Source organism: Castor canadensis, chromosome 2 (genome assembly GCF_047511655.1).
Source record: "Castor canadensis chromosome 2, mCasCan1.hap1v2, whole genome shotgun sequence".
Taxonomy (NCBI): Eukaryota; Metazoa; Chordata; class Mammalia; order Rodentia; family Castoridae; genus Castor; species Castor canadensis.
The window spans coordinates 16,743,512-16,770,411 of record NC_133387.1 but is presented as its reverse complement, the minus strand read 5'-3'; the positions used below and the strand labels follow the sequence as shown (position 1 = coordinate 16,770,411).

General features: G+C 35.5%; 1 protein-coding gene across 3 annotated transcripts in view; it reads left to right on the top strand.

Annotated features, from left to right (window-relative positions):
* The window catches only part of Trim24 (tripartite motif containing 24), a 98,964-nt gene that overhangs the window by 43,510 nt on the left and 28,554 nt on the right, over positions 1-26,900 (top strand). For all 3 annotated transcript variants that reach the window (XR_012444175.1, XM_074062247.1, XM_074062239.1), the window contains exons 3-8: positions 258-405; positions 4,853-4,985; positions 10,356-10,472; positions 13,701-13,815; positions 15,568-15,714; positions 22,603-22,720. Coding sequence is in view for 2 of the 3 variants with exons in the window: in XM_074062247.1 (XP_073918348.1) it covers positions 258-405; positions 4,853-4,985; positions 10,356-10,472; positions 13,701-13,815; positions 15,568-15,714; positions 22,603-22,720 (778 nt within the window). In the remaining variant the exon portion in view is untranslated. The remainder of the gene's footprint in view (positions 1-257; positions 406-4,852; positions 4,986-10,355; positions 10,473-13,700; positions 13,816-15,567; positions 15,715-22,602; positions 22,721-26,900) is intronic.

Sequence of the window (26,900 nt, the reverse complement as noted above, 5' to 3'; positions counted from 1 at the left end):
TCAGCACCTAGTCTAGTGTCTGGAATATTTAGCATATTGAAGTAAGTCGGAGTGTACTTCTAATAATCCTTACCTATGCGTAACTGTTCCATTGTATGTACATACAGTTTCAGCACGCATCAATTTAAACTTAATAAACACGGTTTAAAAAAGAAAACTGAGAGTGTGGTTGGCATGTCATTTATGTTTGACAGTGACATGACCAGCTTTTTTTCATTTCTCTCAACACTTACGTGACATGTTACTTTTATCACTAGGTATGTACAAGCTGTGAAGACAATGCCGAAGCTAATGGGTTCTGTGTAGAGTGTGTGGAATGGCTCTGCAAGACATGTATTAGAGCTCATCAAAGGGTGAAGTTCACGAAAGACCACACTGTCAGACAGAAAGAGGAAGTATCTCCAGGTAATCAATAGTTCTTTTCATTTTTTTCCCTACCTTCCTATATTGACTTATTTGAAATACTTATAAGCATTAAATATTCACTTATTTTTTAAATACAGAAGGTCAGTATTATAGTTGAAATTTGAGTACTTACAAATGTCGAATCCTGCCTTCCATTCACATTCCCAAGGCTCCTGTTGCTGAAAATGTCTTAATTTGGTGTGAATGTAGAGTAAATGACATAAAAAAAAGTTGCTATTTTTTACTTTCTCTCCCTTTTTGTCTAATGTGACAAGAAATGGGCTTAAATGTTTTTTAAATCTTACTTCTGATGTTCTTGTAGTAAACTCCTTTGTGATATTTGCCTTGTGACATATAAATAACCAAAAAAGATTTGCTTTTTTTGTGTAATTATGGTATCCAATTTTTATTACGTTGCTTTTAATATGAAGTTCACCCATAGATTTTTTTTATTTTTGTAAAATATGTGCAACATGAAATTTGTCATTTTAACCATTTTTAAGTGTACAAATTCAGTGGCATTCCATATATTCACAATGTTTTATAATCATCACCACTATCTATTTCCTTTGGTGCATGGTTTATTTCCCTTAGCATAATATTTTAAGGGTTCACATATATAGCTTATCTCAGAACATAATTCCCTTTTATGGCTCATTACTATTTTTTTGTTTAAAATTTATTTTGCTGCTCTTTATTCTTTGAGCCAGGCAGTATTTGTATGCCTGTTCTTTATTCTAGGAACTTTGCTAAGAATTGAAAATGAAAATGTGACTAGGACTCTAGGAGATAATAGTATAGTAAAGACCATAAGCAAATATGTTCTAACAGCACATGAAAGGAGTACCAACCTCTAATTTGGAGATTTTGATTGGAGACCAAATAACTCCAGTTGACAATGCTGCAGCTATAGAAACAGAAGATTTGCTTGGTAGCATCAGGTCTCAGCAGTCTGGGTTGAGTATGGAGAAGAACTGGACACATGTATATGATTGGGGCTTAACTTGACAGGTGTTACAGAAATTCAACATCATAAGAGATGACTATAATGACACATGTTAAAGTGGAGAAAGGATTGGTTGCTAGAGACTAGAGAAAACAATGAGATACAGTGAGAGTAGTAAGCAAGAATTAGAAAGTTTAAAATGTTTAATTAGAGCAGGATGTTTGAATTTGCGATTACAGAAATGGAACAGTTGTGGACAATGAAAATTCTAGGGTGTTCTCATGGAGTATGTAGCTAAAATGAAGTGTAGGTCTCTGGCTTTCTTGTGGTAATTGATTTGAACTTGTAAAGCATCCAGGATGATGAGACCTAGGAGTAGGAGGATAATTATGAGTCAGGATCCAAATACTTCAAAAATAAAAGGAGTCTATAAACACATAAACTATTTTCTATCTAAATAAGAAAGAGGCACTATGTTATTCCTGGGCAACATTAACAAATCAGGTTGCCACAAGCAAGTCAAAGATACTTGATCAACCTTTCTACATTTAGACCCTGGATGGCATGAACATCAGGGGAAGTGAGCAGGATGCTATGAGGATATTCAAATTGCTAACACTCAACCATTTTAGCATTGCTGGAATTAATTCCATTGAGTCTTATCTGTTGTGCTTTAATATTCTTGTAATATATTGCTGTGTTTGTCAGCCTTTTTGTTACTGTGAAAAATACCTGAAAGGAACAATGTAAAGAGGCAAAGATTTATTTTGGTTCACAGATTCAAAGGCAGTTTTTAGTTCAAATTGGCCAGTTCCATTGTTTCTGGGTCTAGTGAGGCAGAACATAATGGCAGGAAAGGTAATAGAGCAAAGTTGTTCACTTCTTGGCTGCTGGGAAGCAGAGAGAGCTAGGAAGAAGGGCAGGGGACAAGATACACCCTTCAAAGGCATTCTCTCATGTGACCTATTTCCTCCACAAGGCCCCACCTCCTAGTAGCCTGTTGAGCTATGAATCAATCTATCAGCGGACCAATCCATTTATTAGTCAGTGCCTTCATGATTCAATAACCTATCAGTGATTGGAGCCACCAGCCAGGGACCAAACCTTTCACACATGAACTTTTTTGGAGGATTCATCATATCCAAATCATAAAATGCCAGCTTTCTCTGTGTGGTTATTTTTTTTTAATTCTGAATTCTATGTATATTTATCCTTTTTTTCTGAGTTAGATAGTAGGTTATGTTTTATTTTTATCTATGGAAACAACCGTTGGATATATGCATCTAATTTCCTATTTAGTACTCATTAGTTCATCAATCTTATGTTGTATTTCTCATAGGGTACCTTACTTTTATTTTAAAGTTCCATTACTAACTTGGTTGAGATGTATACTTAACATTGTTTTCCTTTTTCTTACTTAAATAAGTGTTTAAATCTTGAATTTTTAATTACCACTTCATTCCTGTTATATTTAAGATACTCTTCATTTATAGCTACCAAGCAGTTGGGAGATTTATGAATTTTTGGTTTTATTTGTTTTCTACCTTGGCAGTTCTGTAAATGACCACTTCATGTATTTAATGTGAAAAGTAAATTGTTGAATGGTATGATTGTTATGAACCCAAAAATTCTTGAAAAGAATTGATAAGAAAATTATCTTAGAGGTTTGGTTTTGGTAGTTTTTATTTTCAACTTTATAGTTTTATTGTATTATCACAATATATGAATCCATGAACTGATTCTCCTTGCTGGTATACATGTAAGGTTTTTTGAAAGGATTGAGAATGATATAAAAATAAATTTGAGATGAATAAAGATTTAAATAATAAAAGAGTAACTACAAAAATGTACCTGTGAGGGGTATATTTCTAGAACCATTTGTCAACAACTGAAGCCATAAAATTCTGTTTGGAAAAATGTAATTCATGTCAAACTGGGTAAAAATACTTCTAAAATATTTGGCAGACAGTTTTTCAGGTGGGTGGCTATACAAGTCAATAAAAAAAGAGAATTGGACAAAAAATGATAAAAGGAATTAGACCAAAATGGCAGAAGTAAGTAGTAGGCAGTTCTTAAAAGAAATACAAATGGCTGATGACTGATTAGCTATTAAAGAAATGATCTAAATATAGTGAAAACTTTCTTTGTCCCCCACCTCTGCAAGTTGCTGCAAGTTTTGGGGGACCATTTAGTTGTTTCTGAGTATATTACCCTGTGATCTAACAATTATACCACTAGAAGTTTATCTTATGGAAAGATTCAAATGATTTATACATTTCCTGTTTGCTTCAGTGTTTTCATACAATATTGGAAAAATGAGAAACTTCCAAATGTCCACTAGTAGGCAGTTTCATGGAATTTTATGCAGTTAATGAATAGGGAATGAGTGGGAGACTGAGGCAGAAACTTGAAGTTGAAATTACAACTTCAAGATCAGCCTTGGCCACATAGGGAGATTCAGCCTCAAAAATTAATTAACTAATTAATAAGAATGAGATGCGTTTACTAATTGAGAAAGCTACTTCAGATAAAGTTAATTAAAGAAAACATCTTATCAAACTATCTATAGTGCAATTTGTTTTATAAAACAAAACACTTCAGTATACATATGTATTTCTATACCTAGAAAAACAACCAGAGGAACACATACCAGGTTATTAATAGAGTTATCTCTGGAAGTGGAATTATTTCTGAAATGTTTGGATTTTACCTTTAATTATTAATGAGAAAACTTGTGTTTATATTTAATCAGTCATTATAGTAACTTTTATTCTGATTTTTTCACTTACCATTATAACATGAGCATTTCTCAGTTTTGTCCCCACTTTGGAAAAGTAAAGAGAAGTCATGTAGGTAACTACAGTATAATAGTGGAAATATGATTACTTCCGTCTTAATGGGTATCCTCTGTTAGAATTTTTACAAAAAAAGAGAAAAATTATTTATTCCTCTTATACATTTTTACTAGATTTTCCAAATCGAGTTTTGTTTTCATTTCTTTTGTTTTTGTGCCATACTGGGATTTGAACTCAGGGCCTACACCTTGAGCCATTCCGCCACCCCTTTTTTTCGAGATACAGTCTCATGAACTATTTGCTCGCACTGGCTTCAAACCAAGATCCTCTTGTTCGCTGCCTCCTGGGTAGCTAGGATTGCAGGTGTGAGCCACCGAATTGCAGTTTTTAAAAATCCCCTTTTATATTTGGACTGTGTTCATAAGGCTTTTTAATTCCATAAAACATCTTTTTAACTATACTATTAACCCTTAAAATACTCTTGAATTAATGTGCATTCTTTCATTAGAAAGTAAAAAGCTCATTTACTTTTTTAATGAAATGCTGAGAATATGTAATATTTATAATACCTAGTGGTAGTTAACAGCATAGCTGAAACTTTGTAGTTCTTCTGTATCAATGAATTTAAGTATAAATGGTCAATGTAGTATTTATTTACCATTCAGTTATATTAATTTTCTTCTCTTTGCCTCCCATTGTTCTGCAGAGGCAGTTGGTGTGACCAGTCAGCGACCAGTGTTTTGTCCTTTTCATAAAAAGGAGCAATTGAAGCTTTACTGCGAGACATGTGACAAGTTGACATGTCGGGACTGTCAACTGCTAGAACACAAAGAACATAGGTACCAGCATCTTTCATTATGTACACAGATTTACAATGCAGCTTTATGCAGACTTAAGGACTGCTACCACCCGGCCAAATGACAGTCTGCAGATCTGTTTTGTTTGGCCAGTAGTATGCTGATCTATACCAGGGTTTCTCACATTTAGAGCTGTTGACATTTTAAGCTAGATAATTCTTTGTTTGAGGAGACTGTGTGCGTTGTATTGTATGTATCTTGACCTTTACCAACTAGATGCCAGTAGCATCCGCACACCTGTCCTGAGTGAAAATTTAAAAAATGATTATAAAATGTCTCAAGACATTTCAGATGTCCTATGGAGCAAAATCACTTTAACTTGGGATACACTAGCTCACATACAGTGAATATGTGGAATGTTTGGAATTAGTTGTTAATGTTATACAGTAAGGAGATTTTACATTTTTTTAAAAAAGAATTATGTTTTTATAGAAAATAGTTGTTACAACCCTAGGTCCATCTACTTTAGTTTTTTTGAGACAGTGTCTTGATACATAACCCAGGCTAGCCTCAAACTCACAATCCTCCTGCCCCAGCCTTCCACGTGCTAGATTTAAAGTGTGCCCAACTTAAAAAGCTTTGCTTTGCTTTGCTTTCTTTATTTTATTTTATATTTGTTTATTTAGTGCTAGGGGTTGTACTCAGGGCCTTATGCATGTTAGGCAAGTTGAATCAATATGCTTTCTATTTTTATTTTTTTGGTGGGAATGGGGTTTGAACTAAGGACTTACACTTGTAAAGCAGGCACTTGACCAGTTGAGCCACCTCTTTGCTCTGGTTATTTTTGGAGATGGAGTCTTATGAACTCTTTGCTCAGGCCAGCCTGAAACCATGATTCTCCCGTTCTCAGTCTCCCACATAGACAGGATTACAGGCTTGAGCCACCAGTGCCTGGCTGAGTCCATATGCTTTCATGCCAGCTTTTGGCTAGAATTAACTTTATGCTCTTTGGAATGAGGCTTGCCTTTTGCAGTTCATTACAGTCCCTACCAAAGGTTAATTTTACATCTGACCTCAATAGACCTTTGAGTTAGCAGCCACTGATTTAGATAGTAAGATTTGGATTAATTGATACATATACAATGTCTAGATCATCTGGATCAACTATAGTGATGATCACAAGTGGAAAACCTGGACAAAAATCCAGAAGTCATCTACAAAATTTTTTAGTGCTACTAAAGTAGTAAAGAATTATTGAATTGGGATTAGGTTGGAATGGGGCCGGAACATGGAAGGGGCCTTTTCCCCCCTTAGGCATTTGCCTGGAGGTTGAGGAGTACATCCCAAGGCTGAGATGTCAGGGATTAGGGTTCAAAGGTCATAAGGGGTGAAGGCTTCCTCTTGCCTTGAATTGCGGTTCTGAAAGTCCACGCTTTTATAGTAAAGATGAATTAGCTAGTAAGTAGTTCCTCACAGGAACTGAAGTTCTACACCTAAAGTTAGGTTAAAGTCATGTTGCTGTTCCCCAAAGCACCTGGTAGAAGCAAATATAAATCTGTTCTAGAGAAAGATAACAATCTAGTCCTAAATTTATTCAGTAATGAGTTTTGCAAAATAGTATCCAGTCACAGTTCAAAATATCCAGATATGGACTGGGGTGTGGCTCAGTAGTAGAGCACTTGCCTTGTACATTCAAGGTCCTAGGTTCAATCTCCAGCATGGGGGTTGGGGGATTAAGGGGAAGAGGGAAGGAAAAGAGGGATCTCCTATAAAATAACTTGCATATTCCAATGTAATTAACCTAGAAAAAAATCATGTTTGGAAATGAAGAAATGAACCTCATATGAAAACTAAATGCACCAATGCAAAATCCTGGACCTTATTCTACACTGGAGGGGAGAATGATTTAGAAGACATTATTGAAAGCAATGATATAATTGGAATATACTCTGTAGGTAGTAGATGACAGTATTGTATCCATGTCAATTTCCTTGAAACTAATAACTGACTGTCCTATAGTTAGATAAGTGAATGTCCTTGTTTTTGGAAAATTTGCACTGAATTACAAAGGTTAAAGGATTATGATGAGGCAAAAATTGTGAAGGTATGAAATCTCTACTCTTGTAAATTTCACTTTCAAATTACTAGAAAATAAGCATTCAAAATAAGTTTAATTAAATCATCAGAGAACTTCTAATGGATTTGGAAAATATTTTTATCTGACTCATAGTGAAAATACTACATATTGATCAAGGCTTGAGATTTCTAGGAAAGTGATTCCTATTCCCCACCCTAGCCCATTGCCACATGTTGGAAATCAGACTCAGGGACTTACTCATGCTAGGCAAGCACTCTACCACTGAGCTAAAACTTATTTTTCAAATAAATTTTATATCAGGCCCAAAATACATATCTTCACATGCAGAGATTTGTTAGTAAACAGGTTAGGAAAAGTAGTCAATTAAATCTAAATTGGGTTTAAAGAGGAAATAATAAAGACAAATACAGAAACAGTCAAAGCTAAAAATGAAGTCTTTCAAAAGATTACTAAAATGAGCAAAAATCCCTTTATTTGTGATTAAGAAGAGAAAGTAGGCCCAAATAATGCCAAGAGTGCAAAAGAGACATCACTACATATTCCACAGATGAAAATGAGACAGCCATTGTAGTACATTTTGCTCCACAGAGATAGCACTCGGCAAATGAGAACCAATTTTCTCTGTGCCTCACTGAGGAAAACAGTTAAACATGGGCAAAAGACCCTAAAAAGCTGAGCCACAAAATGTCATCATATGCATTCTTTGTGTAAACTTGCCAGAAAGAGCACAAGAAAAGCACCTACATACTTGGTCAACTTCTCAGAGTTTTCTAACAAGTGCTCATAGAGGTGGGAGACCGAGTCTGCTAAATGAAATCCTGTGTCCTTTCTAAAAGGGGAATAAAAAATTTCAAGAATATCAGTGCACTCAAGAGTCCTTCAGTCTTCTTGTTCTGTTCTTGAGTATCAGCCTAACCTTTGGTGATGCTGCAGAGGAACTTGTAGAGATAGGAAACAAAAAACCCTGCAGCAAGTGGCAAAGCAGCCTTATATAAAAGAATGCAGCAGAGCTGAAGGGAAAATGCCAAAAAGATAGTGCTACCTAGTGCACTAAAGGGAAAATCTGGTAACAGTGGAAAAGGGATTTGTCAAGACTGAAAAGAGCAAGAAAAAGAAGGAATAGGAGCAAGAGGGGGAAGATGAAGATGAAGGGAAAAATGAAGAAGATGATGAATAAGTTGGTTCTAGCACAGTTTTTTTTTTCTTGTCTATCAAGCATTTAAGCCTCATGTACACACCTCACTCCTTTTAAAGGAAAAAAAATTGAACTATTAGGCTGTGCAAGATTTGTTTTAAATTGTATAGTGTCTTTGTGTGTGTATGTGTGTGTGTGTGAAAAAATATATACAGTTAACACACAACCAAATGTGTCTTTAGATAACCTGCTCTGGTGGTATTTTCAATAGCCATAACCTTGCTGGGTTGTAAATTAGCATGGGCACTCAAAGCAGGTTGTTGTTGCATAGCACTAATAATTTATGTATGGGGATGGCAGAGTTTTTTATCTTCATTTGTCTCTGATGCAGCTCATACAAATAACTGTTGTGCTTTGAACTGAACACCACTGTGTAATTATCCCCCCCCCCAAAAATGTAGTCATTTTGTTGACATTCTGAATGCGTCTAAGTAAATACAGTTTTTTGTTTAAAAAGATGGAAAGGCGGAGTGGGTGGTAAGGAAGGGGGTGGGGGCAGAGGGGAGAAATGACCCAAGCCTTGTATGCACACACGAATAATAAAAGAAAAAAAAAAAGATGGAAACAGTATGTCAGTCAAAGTTTTTGTATGAAATAGAGAACTTGTTAGAAAATACAGCTTTTCTAAACTAATGTAAAATAAAGTAGAAAATTGTAATAGTCCTATAATGTAAATCCATAATTTAAAACTTTCTCAGAAAACTGCAGACCCAATGGCTTCTCTAATGAGTATACAAAATAGTTTTGGTAAAAACACCTTTCTTTTATAAGAAATTCCTTGTCTCAGGAGTAATCATAATAGAAGAGTGAATTCTTTGTAATCTACTTCATGAAGCCAGCATAACCTTTATACCAAAAACTGACGATGACTATCAATAGAAAATTATAGACCAGTCTCCATGAAATGAATGTAAAACTTGTAAGAAATAGGAAAACTAACTTGAGTAGTTCTGTGGTTTTAGACAGTCACAATCAGGTTGGCCTTATTTTAGGAATACAAAATTCTTATGTTAAAAAAAATCGATGTCATATAAACGAAGAAAGGAAAGATTATATAATCATCTCAATACAAGTAGAAGAAACATCCAGTACAATTAAATATACATTTATGATATTAAAAAAAAATCTTAGCAAATTAGGGATAAGAGGGAATTTCCTGAATATGATAAACATTATCTACGAAAAACCTAAAACATCATACTTAATAATAGAATATTGAATGTTTTTCCACTGAGATTAGGAGCATCAAAAGAATGAATTTTAATTATTTCTTTTAGTATTACATCATACTAAGGTACCAGACAGTGTAGTAAAAAATAATTTTACTAAGATTTTAAAAATTAATTTGCCTAAGAAAATTAATAATGTCATTATTATGAACAAAGGAAATCCAATAGAATTAATCATTGCTTTTTTTCTAATTCTGACAAAGTTATTTAGAATACTTACTGATTACACTTGCACATTTAAAGTCACACGTGAAATTTATCTAAAAATACTGTATTTGTGCTTTCATGAAAAAACTTGAATTCTTTATATGATCTTCTACACTTGCTGATCCTCTCTAGTACATCTCTTGCATTATTTTACATAGTTTGCTAACATAGATTGCCTTCACTTCTAAGTTAGTACATTTTGTAAGTGCTATATCCTGTGTAGTGTTTGCTCAAAGCTTTATCACAAGGCACAACATCAGGAGTTTTGACTCCCCTCGCCCCAGTTTATCTGTACAGCATAGCTACTTGTTGATTAAAAGTGACCTTGAAATGTTTATTTCAGCAGATTTTCATAATTATGAAACTACAAAGTAGTTAATAAAACTGCTAATTTGTCTTTGACTACTTTTTGTCAGTTCGGCCAGATGATCTCTAGAGTTTGTGTCTTTTTTAAACTTTTGTAATACTTTCAAGAGTGCTCATAAATAGTATCTGTAGACTTTTTCAAGAATAATTTGAGAGGAAGGGAAAACCTGCCTTAATAGAGGTATATTTAGTGCCTTAAAGCATTATTATTTATACCCTTTTTTATTGTATTACCTCTTTATATTATTATTTCACTTTTAACTTTTTTCTTTCCCTCATTATATAGATATATGAAATAATCTTATTTATTTATTCAGATATCAATTTATAGAAGAAGCTTTTCAGAATCAGAAAGTGATCATAGATACACTTATCACCAAGCTGATGGAAAAAACAAAATATATAAAGTATACAGGAAATCAGATCCAAAACAGGTAAATTTGCATTTATTGTATTACATGTGTGTGTTTGCTTTTAGAAAAGGACATTTCCTTAATTCATTGTGAAGTAAGTAGTAAACTATCAGATGACTTAACAACACATGGTCGATAATACTTTTTCAGAAACTGAGTTCAGAAGCATTTTTTTCATCCATGAAGTTTAAAAACTAATGTGATAATAAACATAGTTGGTAATAACTCATTTATCTGGTAGGTACTTATAATTATGTGATGTTTTCTAGTTTTAAAGAAATGTCAAGGTTTAAAAACAAGATCAACCATTTTTGCCAGTATTGTGAAATATTCCTAACGTTTGATTCTATACTTAACTGCTGTTTTAAAGTTTGCTCAAATTTGAGATGCTTTCCCTGTGATCTTTTAATTGCAAAGAGGTGGAAATTTTAGGACAGAAGGAGATAGGAGCTGTTAACCTGTTTCAGATACCTTTTTTGTTCTTTGATACGGGGTATGTAAGCCGTTTGTAGATAATCACTTATTATGTCTTTTGTCCTCCAAGAAAGGAAATCAGCTGTGCCAAAGCTCACATCTCAGAATTCAGCAATTGAGGAGCAAATCACTAACCTCTTTGAAAAATGGTTTCGCTAACCCCTTTTTTGAATCCCATTTGGGGCACATACTGACATTTGGTTTCCACCTTAACCTACCTATCAATACCATGTCCTCTTTCTTTTGTTGTTTTGCATGCAAAAGTAGCATGCCACTGCCTAAATAGGTCAAGAAATGCTTAATGGAAAGAGCCTGAACAGAAGAGACCTGCAGGGTCTTTGAACATTGTTGTTTGGAAAAATCATCTCTGCCCTTGAGGTTCATCTTGCTTATGACCAATCATAAAAATCTGTTATTTTTACCAAAAAGAGATTCTTAAAGATGATCTAACCTTTTTTTATGTCCCAGTATTATTATTGTTATAACATAATGTACTGTTTACTTTAGTATAATAGTCATTATTATTATTGTGTTGGGTCTTTTAGTTTTTGTACTCTTACCAGCTTGCTCATTTCCTTTTTCGACTTTTGTCTTTCACATAACAACTATAGTTAACCAAGTACTATTTCCTTTCCCATAATCTAATCAGACTAGTATAATTTGTCAAGCAGAATAGTGTTTTAAAAATTTTTGATTCTGAGTGATGGAAATTTTATAATGAACATTTATTGAACAAATAATTGAAGTGTAGAATTATTTCTGGGCTCTATTCTGTTCCATTGTGTTTTTTTTTTTTTTTTTGCTAATATCTCACTTCCATGATCACTGTGGCTTCTTACAATATATCTGGGCTAAGTGGTCTGAGAAGACTCTAGTCCAGAAGATCCCAAGTTCTTGTGTTGCCTGAATAGAGAACTGGACACAGATTGCAAAAACAGTAGAAAAGGGAGGAAAGAAAAAAGAAAGCACCACAAGAGAACTGGTGGGTTCCTGCCAGGTGGCACAGAAGCCTTGGTCTCTTTAAGATCAATTTAAAAGTTTTAAGGTGGGAAAAATCTGGTCAGTCCTAGGGAGGGTCAGGGTGACTGGCAGGTTTAATTAACATAGCCTTATTGCATACCATGGGGTTTTCTGTACCTGTGTCTATGTTAATTTCCAGGCCTTTAATTGTATGTATGAGATGTGACCAATACTCATGAGGGCTTAAGTAGAAAACTTGGCCTAAGAAATCAAATTAGGAGCAGACCTCTCTTTTACCATGTAAGCCAGGATCAGAGGCACCCTTTGGATACTATCTTGCAAAGATATTTATGACTGCCAGTGTATTTACATCTTAGAGGGGATTTATTGCTCTAGAGATGGCTCAGGGTTATGTGGGGAGTAGAAAAAAATCTAGCATGAGGATATCTTATTCATTCAAAGAAGGGAGTCTTTTGGTGGGTTATTTTTTGTTGTTAGTCTGCTTCAGTAAGTCTAAAAACCAGGCAGGGTAAGTTATCCAAATTTGTTCATTTACTTTTTTTTTTTTTAAGTAATTTCTGGTTTGGAATTTTTTAATGTTTTGTTTTATAGAATACTAGCATTATTTTAATTGATTTTGGTTTCTGAACTGTGTAGCTGAGTGTTTATTGCTTCTGTTTCTTATGTTTTTGTTTGGTCAGTTGGTTTTTTGGTTTTGTTTTTTCATTTGTTTTGCTGATGGCACTAAGGATTTAATTGAGGGCCTGAGGCATGCTAGGCAAGCCCTCTATTCCAGTCCACCTGTATTTCTTTATAACTTTTCTGAGGCAAGATGAAATTTACTCTACCGAACAACTGTGCTACTGAGTCATTTTTCATGTATTTACAAATAGCATTTTTTTTTTCTTTATTCATCTCAGTCTGCCATCATGAAGGTTTAAATGACTTTTTGGAGATTGGTTGCTTCAGAGGTCTACCTACTTTCCTTGATTTTAAAGCAATATCAGCATCAAATAATTATCTTAAAGAATTTCCAAGAAAGAATAAAATATCTGCAGTTTTGTTCATAAATTTTAGAAAGTAGGAATGGGAGAAGGAGGCAGTAGAAACAAAGCTTTTTGCTTAATCTCATAATGTTTGGTAGTTGCCCTATTGTCCCTTGCTACTTCTGTAAGATATTTGGTTTGGTACTGTATGTTTTCTTTCTATCCTATTCATTTTCATGAGGTAGCATTCTCACTTCTCTAGTCAAAGAAAGAAAAGTATTTGGTTGATAAAACATAGTTATTTGGCTGCTTATACTAAGGTAAATGTGTTATTAAAAGTAGAAAACTACTGTTTCTTTATGCTTCTATTCAGGCTTAATGAGTACTTCAGCCATTCAGAGGGTTTAGATTAGAGTATCACAAGTTACAGAGAATACAACAGAACTTGTTCAGAATCATAGTTTCCTTATCTTGTTTATAAATCCTAGTTTTAGTTCATTCACTGTCCCCATTGCATCCTTTTAAGTGGAGAATCGATTTTCCTGGGTGTCATCATAATCTTTTGAATCTATATTTTCTCAGAATATGCTCACTTTCTTCCATTGTTATATATTTTGATTTTAAGGTTGAATTCAATCACTGTATCTTTGGGAGGAATTCTCTCTCCTGTCTCATCTTCAAGACAGTCAATTTTAATAGAAGAACTTAGAGATAGAGCTTTTAAGGGCTGAAAACATTTTGATCTAATTTAGACATTAAAATATCGGTTTCAAATACTATTTTACAAATCTGTGTTAAATTTTAAATGTTTTCCCCTTTCATTTTTCAGAATAATTGAAGTGAATCAAAATCAAAAGCAGGTGGAACAGGATATTAAAGTTGCTATCTTTACATTGATGGTAGAAATAAATAAAAAAGGGAAAGCCCTGCTGCACCAGCTAGAGGTAAGTTCCTGCCAGGGGACCGATGCTCCAGGGATTTGATACGGTGTTTGCTAAGGCATTTGTGAATTGGAAGTCATAGTTCTTTCTATTTATGATTTAATAACATTTCATCTGCCTCCCCAAGTTTTCTTTTGCCAGGTACTACTTTGTAGCCAACTATTTATAGCTTTAGAATACACTAGGAGTCTTACTCATTGTTTTAATGGCACAAAGCATAAAGCCTTGCTTGTAGGAGGAGCTCTGTGAATGTTGAAGAGATGAGTCATTTTAGACATTCTTTAAAGTGACAACTTTGCATCACCAAATGGAGTTTAGCAAAACATTCTAGAAAGATACACTATTAGTTATATTTAGTCCTCAAATACATAGAGTCATGCACTACTTAGTGATGTTTCTCTCAACAACAAGTTATATAAGATTATGTCATCTAGTGACTTCTTAGTCATCTTATTTTAAGTACACTCTGTGATGTTTGCACAGAATGAAATTGACTAATGACACATTTCTTCCAACATACCATTTATTACGCAGTACATGACTACACATTTAATCCTCTGAGAAGTCTTCACCCTCTTTTCTAAACTCATGAAAGTCAATATCCAAGTCATTGTTTAACTTCAAATAGTATGAGATTACAACTTTTGCATGATCTTTATGTATTCTTTTAGTATGTTGCTACAGAAAGAATTCACAGTCAAGAAGCAATTTAGAATGAGAAGAAAATAAAAGAATCCTAGTATTTGCAGAGATGAGGTAAAATAAGACTCCTAGAAATGATTTAGTTTAGATCACCTCTTTATTTCATAGTTGACCAAATGATAAGGACTCTCTCAGAAAGTCTGTCTGTCCTGGAAAAGCACAGTCTTTCCCATGATTTATCATCTATACAGGAAACAGTAAAATAATTATCTGTTCTTTTGGAAATAAGTAGTTATTTAGTGGGGACATACTTTGTAGTTTGTTTTGCTTTTCTTTATTCATTTATTCACATGTGCATACATTGTTGGGGCCACTTCTCCCCTTTGTGCGGGGTCGTCCCCCTGCCCCTCGCTTCCTGGCAGAACCTGTTCTGCCCTTTCTCTAATTTTGTTGAAGAGTAGACATAAGCAATAATAAGAAAGACAAAGTGTTTTTGCTAGTTGAGATAAGGATAGCTATACAGAGAGAGAGATTCCTAGCATTGCTTCCATGCACAAGTGTATTACAACCAAATTGATTTATCTCTACCAAGAGGACATACTTTGAACAGAAGAAATAAAGACTCCATTTATACTAAGTTTTTGAGGTTTGGAATTTTCTTTTGAAAAAAGGGACACATATGAGAAGAATTTGAAGTTTATAAAGCGCTGCTTAACAAACAAATGTCACTTTGATTTGTTTTTCTAGAGATGTTATTCATACACTGCTTTGGCTATGTTTCCAAACTTTATTATAAATGAGAATTACTTGAGGAATTTTTAAAAAAATAGATAAAGATACCCTTGAATCTACTTTCATTTATAATTTTCACAGCATCCAGAGTATGTAAAACCAGACTTGGACTGAGGCTGGATGGCAGATGTTTGAGATGTAGGTTTTTATTATACTGAGCATGATCCTTTGTACTAAAGGGGGAAACACTTAAGATTTTTTCAACTACTATCAATTGAACATGTAGAGATGGTGTTTTTTTCTAATTCAGTTATTTGAAACTGACCATTGAAGTGAATGTAAATGCAGAGACTAATTTTGAAACTATTTTTTTCTTTTCAGAGCCTTGCAAAGGACCATCGCATGAAACTTATGCAGCAACAACAGGAAGTGGCTGGACTTTCTAAGCAGCTGGAACATGTCATGCATTTCTCTAAATGGGCAGTTTCTAGTGGCAGCAGTACAGCATTACTGTATAGCAAGCGACTGGTAAGATATAAAGTATGATGCTTAGCATTCTGTAAAAATGTACAGGGGAACAATGGAGTCATTGGAATGCTTAAAATTCAGAAATGAGCCTCATGCAATGCTGTACATCCCTAGTTCCTGCTGCTGGGGAGGCTGAGGTGGGAGATCACTTGAGCTCAGGAGTTCGAGGCCAGACCCTGTCTCAAAACAAAATAGAAATCAGAAATGGACATAATCTGTTTTAACTTAATTTTTTTAACCTATTTCTAATTTTCATTGATCAAAATATTCTGGTTCTAAAAAATATTTTTACCAAGCATGATTTAGATATAACTTCAATTTTAGGCTAACATTCTCACCCCCGTCTCATATGGAAATTGAACTTAATACAAACAGTAATGATAATAAAATAATGAACCCAAACAATGTATGCACATACTAATTAAAAAAATCTATAAAAAAATAAAATAATGATAATAGACATTTACTGTTTACCTAGTGTGCCAGGGTCTAATTTGACACATTTTCCATATAATATTTTACATCATTCTCAGATAGATAAGATGTGGTCAATCCCCCATTTTACAGAAGATGAAACAAAGGCACAGAGTTAAGTATTATGCCTAACATTACCCAGTAAATAGGTATTAGCAACATTCAATCCATGACGTCAGACCTCCCTCACCTCAATGTCTGTGTCTTGTCAACACAGTATGTGATGCTGGGTATTTCAACTCCATTTGAAGGGTGGCTCTGATTTGTGAGCTGATTTGACAATAGCTTAGAACCTTGTTAACTGAAAGTGTGATTACTGCTTCTGTCTGGTGTGAGACAGAGTGCACTTTTTATGTGGTGTGGGGGGGGTGGTACTGAGGTTTGAACTCAGGGCTTTGCACTTGCTAGGCAGGCATTATACCACATAAGCCACACCCCCAACCTTTTACTGGGCATTTCTGACAAGCTCCTGGGTGGTACCGATAGCTGATTTCCTTTGAATACTTTCAGTAAATGTTCTGTTGCTGTGCCACACTTTCACCCAGCTGAGAGACAGCACACCTTGCTCCACAGCCATTTAGCCCCACTCAAAATTTGATGAATATTTTAACTCAAAATAGGAGAGATTTAAAAAGAAATAGTCAAGGGTTAGGTCCCAAGTAGGCATGACTGGGCAAGGGGCTAGGAAGGTCTGCTGAAGACTGTTCTTGAACATTAATTCTTATAGCAACAACAGAGAAACAGAACACAGAGTATAGGCACATACCCTACAAAGGAGCTCAGCATAAATCCCTCCCATACTCTTTCAGACCATAGACCTTGAGAATACTAGAGAAGTAATAACAGAAGGTGTACCCCACCTATTCTGTGTACAACACAACTTCCTGATTACTAGAGGGAACCCACTTTTGTGACACCTGCAGAGAAAGCAGGACCCTCAGGCTCCAACATACTACACACCATGCCAAAGCACTAATCACCAAAGAAAGAACAGGGAAACTATACTCTGAAATCCAATTGGAATTTTGCATTTCACAGCAATCTAATATTCCAGTAGACATTGCAAAGAGAAGGCTGCTTCCTTAAAAGGCTCTTGCATAAAAATGGAAGCATCCCAAATAACATGCAAATCTCAGCAATATAAGAAATATGAAAAATTGAGGCAGCACATTCCTCCAACGGTTCATAATTCTCTTTAAACTGACTCCAAAGATATTAAAATGAATGAATGCTAGATGAATTTAAAAAAATTAATTTTTAAAAGATAATGGAACTTGAAGGAAGCAAAGCAATTTGCTTTGATGAGATTAAACTTACGTATTAGAAGTGTTTTTAAAAATTAAAAAAAAGATAATAGATTCCAAGAGAATATAGAAAAACAGTGAATTAAGGAAGACAATACAGGATATGAACAAGAAATTCAGCAGAGAAAGAGATTTTGAAAAAGATCCAAACAGAAATCTTGGAAATAAAATGTTCAATAAGTAAAATAAAAGACCCAGTGGGAAGCCTCACCAAAAGACATAGTCAAGCAAAAGAAAGAATATGAGGGTTTGAAGACAAGGTTGATGAATTATTCCATTCAGACAGTAATAAAGAAAAAAATGAGATTGTGAATAGAATACATGAGGCCTTTGGGACATGATTAAAAGATCAAGCTTACAAATTTTTGGCATAGAAAACATATTCAGTGAAATAATACCAGAAATGTTCCCATTTCTTCAAATTTTAACCAGAGCAATAAGGCAAGAAAATGAAATAAATGCATATAGAAAGAAAAAAGTCAAATTATCACTATTTGCAGATGATACGATTGCATACTTAAAAGGTTCTAGAGGCTCCACCAGAAGACTTAGATTTGAAAAATTCAGCAATATAGCAAGATACAAAGCCAACATACAAAACTAAGTAGGTTTTTGTAAAACAAGGAACTTGAGTAAGAAATCAGGAAAACAAGTCCACTCACAAGAGACTCAGAAAACAATCAAACAACAACAAAAACAGAAATAAACCTAAAATACCTCTACAATGAAAATACATTTTAAAAAATTGAAGAAGACATTTGAAGATGGGAGGATCTCCCATGTTTATGGATCAACAGAATTAGTATTGTTAAAATGGTCATATTACCAAAGTAATTTATAGGTTTGATTCAGTGCAATCTCCATAAAAACACTAATAACATTCTTCACCCAAATAGAAGGAAACAATCCTAAAATTCATATGGAATCACAAAAGAACATGAATAGGTAAACAGTAATGAGCCAAAAGAGCAATGTTGAAGGTATTATACTATGTGACTTCAAATTATACTAGAGCCATAGTAATAAAAACAACGTGGTGCTAGATTAAAAACATACCTATAGATCAGTGAAACAGAATAGAGGACCCAGAAATAAACCCATACAACTATAGCCATCTAATTCTCAACAAAGATGCCAAAAATATACATTGGAGAAAATGTATTTTCTTATAGCAAATGTGCTGGGAAAACTGGAAGTCCACATGTCAAAGACTTAAATTAGATCCCTCTCACCCCGTACAAGAATCACTTCGAAATGGATCAAAGATCTTAATATAAGATCTGAAACTTTGAAGCTACTAGGAGAAAACCAGGGGAAGATAGTTAAATATACAGGCATAGGCTATGAATTCACGAGTAGGACTTGAATAATGCAGGAAACAATAGCAAGAATCCACAAATGTTACTGCATCAAAATACAAAGTTTTTTGTGTGTGTGTAGGACTTGGGGTTGAACTCGAAGCAGGTGCTCTATGGATTGAACCACACCTCCAGTCCATTTTTTGATGGGGTTTTGTAAGCTGTTTGCCCAGGTTGGCCTAGAACCACAATCTTCCTGATCTCAACCTCCCAAGTAGCTAGGATTACAGGCATGAGCCATAGGTACCTGGCTCAAACTCTAAAACTTCTGCACAAGAAGCAACAGGGTGAATACAAAGCCTATAGAATAGAAGATCTTTGTCAGCCATTCATTGAACGGAGGATTAATATCCAGAAGATACGAAGAACTCGAAAAGTTAACAGTAAAACAAGTAATGTAATCAGTAAATAGGCAGATGACCTAGAGACACATTTCTCAAGAAGTAAATATGGCTAATAAACACATGAATAGTTTTCAACATATTTAGCCATCAGAAAAATGCAAATCAAAACTAAACTGAGATTCCATCTTACCTCAATGAAATGGCTGTCATAAAATCAGGGCAGGGATGGTTGCTCATGCCTGTAATGCTAGATACTTGGAAGATGGATCAGGAGGATCACAGTTTGAGGCCTGCCATGGCAAAAAAAAAAAAGTTCATGAGACTCCCATCTCGGTTAATAAAAAGCCTGGAGGCTTGGCTCAAGTGGTAGAGGGCCTGCCTGGTAAGCACAAGTTCTAAATTCAAACCCCAGTACCACTAAGGGAAAAAATAAAAACAACAATCACCACAAATGTTGGTGATGATGGAGAGTGCATCTTTATACACTGGAGGTGGGAATGTAAATTAGCCCAATCACTACTGCCATCAGTGTGGAGGATCCTCAAGAAACTAAAAATAAAACTACCATGTGATTCCACTGTACCAGTCCTGGATATTTTCTTGAAGGAATCAAAGGCAGCAAACAGTAGAGATACTCACATACCCATGTTTATTGTGGCCCTATTCAGAATAGTCAAGTTATCAGTTAGCATAGGTGCCCATCGGTGGATGAATGGATAAAGAAAATGTCCCCAGGAGCAGAAGATCATGCCAGCTATTCCGTAATCTCAGCTACTAGGGAGGCAGAGAGAGGGGAAAGATCAGGATCAAAGTCTAAGGACAGCCTGCAGTGAAATGTGAGACCCTACCTGAAAAATAATTGAAATGAAAAAGGGATGGGAGTGTGGCTCAAGTGGTAGAGTGTCGACCTAGCAAGGGAGAGGCCCTGAGTTCAAAGCTGTGATGCCTGGGAGAGAGGGAGGGAGGTAGGATGGAAGGAAAGAAGGAAGAAAACAGAATGGAATGACTTTTTAAAAAAGAACAAAATTCTATCATTTATAGGAAATTAGACATAATTGTAGATCATGTTAATTGAAATAAGCCAGACTAAGAAGGATAAGTATGACATTCTCTCTCCTGTGTGGAATCTAGGAGGTAAGGAGTAAGTGGACATGAAAACGGAAGGGGGGCTATTAGAGAAGCATAAAGGGGATGGGTGGCGAGCAGGGGTTAATAGGATCCTAGGGGTTGGGCATGGTCAAAGTATGTTATATGCATGTATGATGAATGCAGCCCATTAGTTTCTACAATGAATATGTGGTAATAAAAATTAGAATTTGTAGACTTATATAAATTCCCTAGAGAATAATAATTAAAGGTTACATGTGGGAACATTTTTATCAATTACAGTGTTATGTGGGGGAAATTATCTAAATAGGATGATTTTGCAGATGTTTAAGGAGAGTATTCCTAGCTGAGTACATGGACGGGGGTGGTATTTTTATAATGGTGATAGCAAGGGGCCCTGCAGGGCTGGAATTGTGAATGAGTTAGAGTAGTACAAGTTAAGGTCTGAGCAGTAATGGAAAGGCAACTAGCTCAAGCCTTGCAATTTATTATGAGTTTAGTCTGGGTAAGATGAGAAACCATTGGTGTACTGATTATTCCACAGTACTGCCTGAAGAATAAGAATGAAAACCCACCAAATACGATAGTTTAAGCTGGAGGTGCAGCTCGTGCAATTAAGCACTTGCCTCACAAGCATGAAGCCCTCAATTCAAATCCTAGTACCACCAAAAAAAAAAAGAAAAGCTAGTGAAATAAGGGGGAAACTGAGATAACTCGAAACCAAGTAAAAAAGCAATTCCATGGGAATAAACTGACCTGTGGGAAAGCCTGAATATAATGGTTTCAGAAAAGAATGGGAGGGGAGGAATGGGGAACAGTATACAGCAATGAATCTGAAGATTTTGTTTTAAAGAGATCTGAAAAATGGAGCAGTTGATGATAGTCAAAAAGGAGTCAATGGGTTTTTGTTTTTAGCTGGCAGAGGTTTAATTATGCTCATATGGTGATGGGTGTGATCCTGAAAAAAAAGGAAATTTGTTGTTAGAGGAGAAAGATGAAAATTGCTGAGAAGGCAAGAGATGTTGGGCTTGGTGCACAAGTGGAAGGACTGGTTTTATGTAGAGGTGTAGATAGTGTTTCCCTTCTAACAGAAGGGAGTGCCCATACTGATGGGTGATGGAAGCTTGAAGAAGATCCTGATTGTTCCTTTTTTCTCAATGAGATAGTAAGCAAACCATCACCTGAGATTGAGAAGTTGTGGGGGGGGCTGGAAATTTGAAAAACAAAAGAATGTATGAAACAGTCACTTAAGAGAGAGTAGGAAGTGAATGAATGAACCAGAGAAACACCTTATAATAGGAAATCAGACTTAAGGGCCTGCCTCTGAAGTAAATGGTTAAGTGTTTGAAATGAGATCAGTTGCTTTACAAATCCAATTGTATTCAGGCAGAAATACTTAGAGTAGGTTCCTTTGTTATGTTTTGTCTGGGGGAAAGGTTCAGGAGAGGGAAGAGAGTATATGTAATTGTGTTGTGTGAGTGAAACAAGTGTTGGGAATGTGTGTAAGAAAATGATTATGGTGATTGGCATGGGATTTAAGGTATATTGAGGGGCAGAGAGGAGAGTAAGGTGGGATGGAAGGAAGGGAAAGTTGCAAGACAAAGGCTTAAAGGAACTGGTGCATTTGTAGGATTATTGGTATTGGGCACTAGAGGAAGTAAGGTATAAAGAAAGATCATCCAGTTGTGTATTAGAATCATCAAGTATTATGACAATATTAATGCTGGAGGTGACGATGATAGTAAACCACGAACTGAAATCTTCAAGGACCAAGGGAGATTGGAAACGGCAGCATGGAGGGAAACAGATGGTGTGGGATGACATGAGATTTAAAGTTGGCTATTTGCAAGGAGGTGGTAGGGCTGGAGCCATCATGAGCAGCAAGGAGAATCGTCCCATTACCAGGCCTCTTTCCACTTCCTGAGCAGAGATTAGTTTGTGTTCTCTGTAACTCATTAGACCCCTAAGTCTAATTCTGAACCCATATTTAAAAGAGTAAGAAAAATAAGAGCAAGTTATGCTAAATTTTTTTTGTTTGTCAACATTTCATTGCTAATTTAGAAAACCCTGATTTTTGTCATAGTTTTACATGCAAAAATACAGCTGAGTGAAGCCTCAGAAATTTGACATTTTCAAAAGAATATTACTTTGTATGGCCACTTTTATAACCTACATATAACTGCTTGCTATGTGTTGGCCTACATATACCAGAGACTGACTCTAGGTAGTCACAGGGAGCATAATAAAAGTATTTGCCTGATAAAGATACTGATGTTCACTACTCTCTCTGCTTTCTTCTAGATTACATACCGGTTACGGCATCTTCTCCGTGCAAGATGTGATGCTTCCCCAGTGACCAACAACACTATCCAGTTTCACTGTGATCCTAGTTTCTGGGCCCAAAATATTATCAACTTAGGTAGGCCATTATATACATTTTTGTCCTTCATCTCCTACGTGTTTCCATTTTCTTTTTTTTTAAAACATGCTTTTGCCAGTGTGTCATTAATGTATATGTATATGGTAACACATATACATAAATATAAACACATGTACATATTTTTAAATATTTATATGGGCTTACAGGGTATTGAGGTAAGAGAGACTATTCCCCCCATAAAATCCTGTTTGTATTGTTACTTCTAGATTTATCATAATGGGTTGCCTCTTGACTGTTTCTCATATGGGGCTTTTTGTGTTTAAGATGGTATTTCTTTTTTTTTTTATTATTATTCATTTGTGCATACAAGGCTTGGGTCATTTCTTCCCCCTGCCCCCACACCCTCCCTTACCACCCACTCCGCCCCCTCCCTCTCCCCACTACCCCCCCAATACCCAGCAGAAACTATTTTGCCCTTATTTCTAATTTTGTTGTAGAGAGAGTATAAGCAGTAATAGGAAGGAACAAGGGTTTTTGCTGGTTGAGATAAGGATATCTATACAGGGAATTGACTCACATTAATTTCCTGTGCGTGTGTGTGTTACCTTCTAGGTTAATTCTTTTTGATCTCACCTTTTCTCTAGTCCCTGGTCCCCTTATCCTATTGGCCTCAGTTGCTTTAAGGTATCTGCTTTAGTTTCTCTGCATTGAGGGCAACAAATGCTAGCTAGTTTTTTAGGTGTCTTACCTATCCTCACCCCTCCCTTGTGTGCTCTCACTTTTATCATGTGCTCAAAGTCCAATCCCCTTTTTGTGTTTGCCCTTGATCTAATGTCCACATATGAGGGAGAACATATGATTTTTGGTCTTTTGGGCCAGGCTAACCTCACTCAGAGAGATGTTCTCCAATTCCATCCATTTACCAGAGAATGATAACATTTTGTTCTTCTTCATGGCTGAATAAAATTCCATTGTGTATAGATACCACATTTTCCTAATCCATTCGTCAGTGGTGGGGCATCTTGGCTGTTTCCATAACTTGGCTATTTTGAATAGTGCCGCAATAAACATGGGTGTGCAGGTGCCTCTGGAGTAACCTGTGTCACAGTCTTTTGGGTATATCCCCAAGAGTGGTATTGCTGGATCAAATGGTAGATCGATGTGTAGCTTTTGAAGTAGCCTCCAAATTTTTTTCCAGAGTGGTTGTACTAGTTTACATTCCCACCAGCAGTGTAAGAGGGTTCCTTTTTCCTCGCATCCTCACCAACACCTGTTGTTCGTGGTGTTGCTAATGATGGCTATTCTAACGGGTGAGGTGGAATCTTAGTGTGGTTTTAATTTGCATTTCCTTTATTGCTAGAAATGGTGAGCATTTTTTCATGTGTTTTTTGGCCATTTGAATTTCTTCTTTTGAGAAAGTTCTGTTTAATTCACTTGCCCATTTCTTTATTGGTGCATTAGTTTTGGGAGAATTTAGTTTTTTAAGTTCCCTATATATTCTGGTTATCAGTCCTTTGTCTGATGTTTAGCTGGCAAATATTTTCTCCCACTCTGTGGGTGTTCTCTTCAGTTTAGAGACCATTTCTTTTGATGAACAGAAACTTTAGTTTTATGAGGTCCCATTTATCTATGCTGTCTCTTAGTTGCTGTGCTGCTGGGGTTTCGTTGAGAAAGTTCTTACCTATACCTACTAACTCCAGAATATTTCCTACTCTTTCCTGTATCAACTTTAGAGTTTGTGGTCTGATATTAAGATCCTTGATCCATTTTGAGTTAATCTTGGTATAGGGTGATATACAGGGATCTAGTTTCAGTTTTTTGCAGACTGCTAACCAGTTTTCCCAGCAGTTTTTGTTGAAGAGGCTGCTATTTCTCTGTCGTATATTTTTAGCTCCTTTGTCAAAGACAAGTTGGTTATAGTTTTGTGGCTTCATATCTGGGTCCTCTGTTCTGTTCCACTGGTCTTCCTGTCTGTTTTTGTGCCAGTAGCATGCTGTTTTTATTGTTATATTGCTTTGTAATATAGTTTGAAGTCAGGTATTGTGATACCTCCTGCATTGTTCTTTTGACTGAGTATTGCCTTGGCAATTCGTGGCTTCATGTGTTTCCATGTAAATTTCACAGTAGATTTTTCGATCTCTTTAATGAATGTCATTGGAATTTTGATGGGAATTGCATTAAACATGTAGATTACTTTTGGGAGTATCGACATTTTTACTATGTTGATTCTACCAATCCATGAACATGGGAGATCGCTCCACTTTCTATAGTCTTCCTCAGTCTCTTTCTTTAGAAGTGTATAGTTTTCCTTGTAGAGGTCTTTCACATCTTTTGTTAGGTTTACACCTAGGTATTTGATTTTTTTTGAGGCTATTGTAAATGGAATTGTTTTCATACATTCTTTTTCCGTTTGGTCATTGTTAGTGTATAGAAATGCTAATGATTTTTCTATGTTGATTTTATATCCTGCTACCTTGCTGTAGCTATTGATGATGTCTAGAAGCTTCTGAGTAGAGTTTTTTGGATCTTTAAGGTATAGGATCCTGTCGTCTACAAATAGGGATATTTTGACAGTTTCTTTACCTATTTGTATTCCTTTTATTCCTTCTTGCCTAATTGCTCTGGCTAGGAATTCCAGTACTATGTTGAATAGGAGTGGAGATAGTAGGTATCCTTGTCTGGTTCCTGATTTTAGAGGGAATGGTTTCAGTTTTTCTCCATTAAGTATAATGCTGGCTTAGGTTTGTCATATATAGCTTTTATAATGTTGAGGTACTTTCCTTCTATTCCTAGTTTTCTTAGAGCTTTTATCGTGAAATGGTGTTGGATCTTATCAAAGGCTTTTTCTGCATCTATTGAGATGATCAAGTGGTTTTTGTCTTTGCTTCTGTTAATGTGGTTTATTACGTTTATTGATTTTCGTATGTTGAACCACCCCTGCATCCCTGGGATGAAGCCTACTTGGTCGTGGTGAATAATCTTTTTGATGTGTTGTTGAATTCCCTTTGCCATTATTTTGTTGAGGATTTTTGCATCAATGTTCATTAAGGAGATTGGGCTATAGTTCTCCTTTTTGGAGGTGTCTTTGCCTGGTTTTGGGATAAGTGTAATACTGGCTTCATAAAATGTGTTCGGCAGTTTTCCTTCCCTTTCTATTTCGTGGAACAGTTTAGGGTTAGTATCAGTTCTTCTTTAAAGGTCTGATAGAATTCAGCAGAGAATCCATCAGGTCTTGGACTTTTCTTTTTGGGGAGACTCTTGATTGCTGCTTCAATTTCATTTTGTGTTATAGATCTATTCAGGTGATTAATTTCCTCTTGTTTCAGTTTTGGATGATCGTATGTATCTAGAAATCTGTCCATTTCTTTAAGATTTTCAAATTTATTTGAATATAGGTTCTCAAAGTAGTCTCTGATGATTTCCTGGACTTCCATGGTGTTTGTTGTTATCTCCCCTTTTGCATTCCTGATTCTACTAATTTGGTTTTTTTCTCTCCTCATTTTAGTCAGGTTTGCCGGGGGTCTATCGATCCTATTTAGTTTTTCAAAGAACCAACTTTTTGTTTCATTAATTCTTTGTATGGTTTTTTTGGTTTCTATTTCGTTGATTTCAGCTCTTATTTTTATTATTTCTCTCCTTCTATTTGTTTTGGGATTTGCTTGTTCTTGTTTTTCTAGGAGTTTGAGCTGTATCATTAGGTCATTGATTTGGGATCTTTCTGTCTTTTTAATATATGCACTCATGGCTATAAACTTTCCTCTCATGACTGCCTTAGCTGTGTCCCATAGGTCCCGGTAGGTTGTGTTTTCATTTTCATTGACTTCCAGGAACTTTTTAATTTCCTCTTTTATTTCATCAATGATCCATTGTTCATTAAGTAATGAGTTATTTAGTTTCCAGCTGTTTGCATATTTTTTGTCTTTACTTTTGTTGAGTTCTACTTTTACTGCATTGTGATCAGATAGTATGCACGGTATAACTTCTATTTTCTTATATTTGCTGAGACTTGCTTTGTGCCCTAGGATATGATCTATTTTGGAGAAGGTTCCATGGGCTACTGAGAAGAATGTATATTGTGTAGAAGTTGGATGAAATGTTCTGTAGACATCAAGTAGGTCCATTGATCTATGTATATTTAGATCTTGGATTTCTTTATTGATTTTTTGTTTGGATGACATATGTTGAGGATAATGTGGTGTTAAAGTCTCCCACAACCACT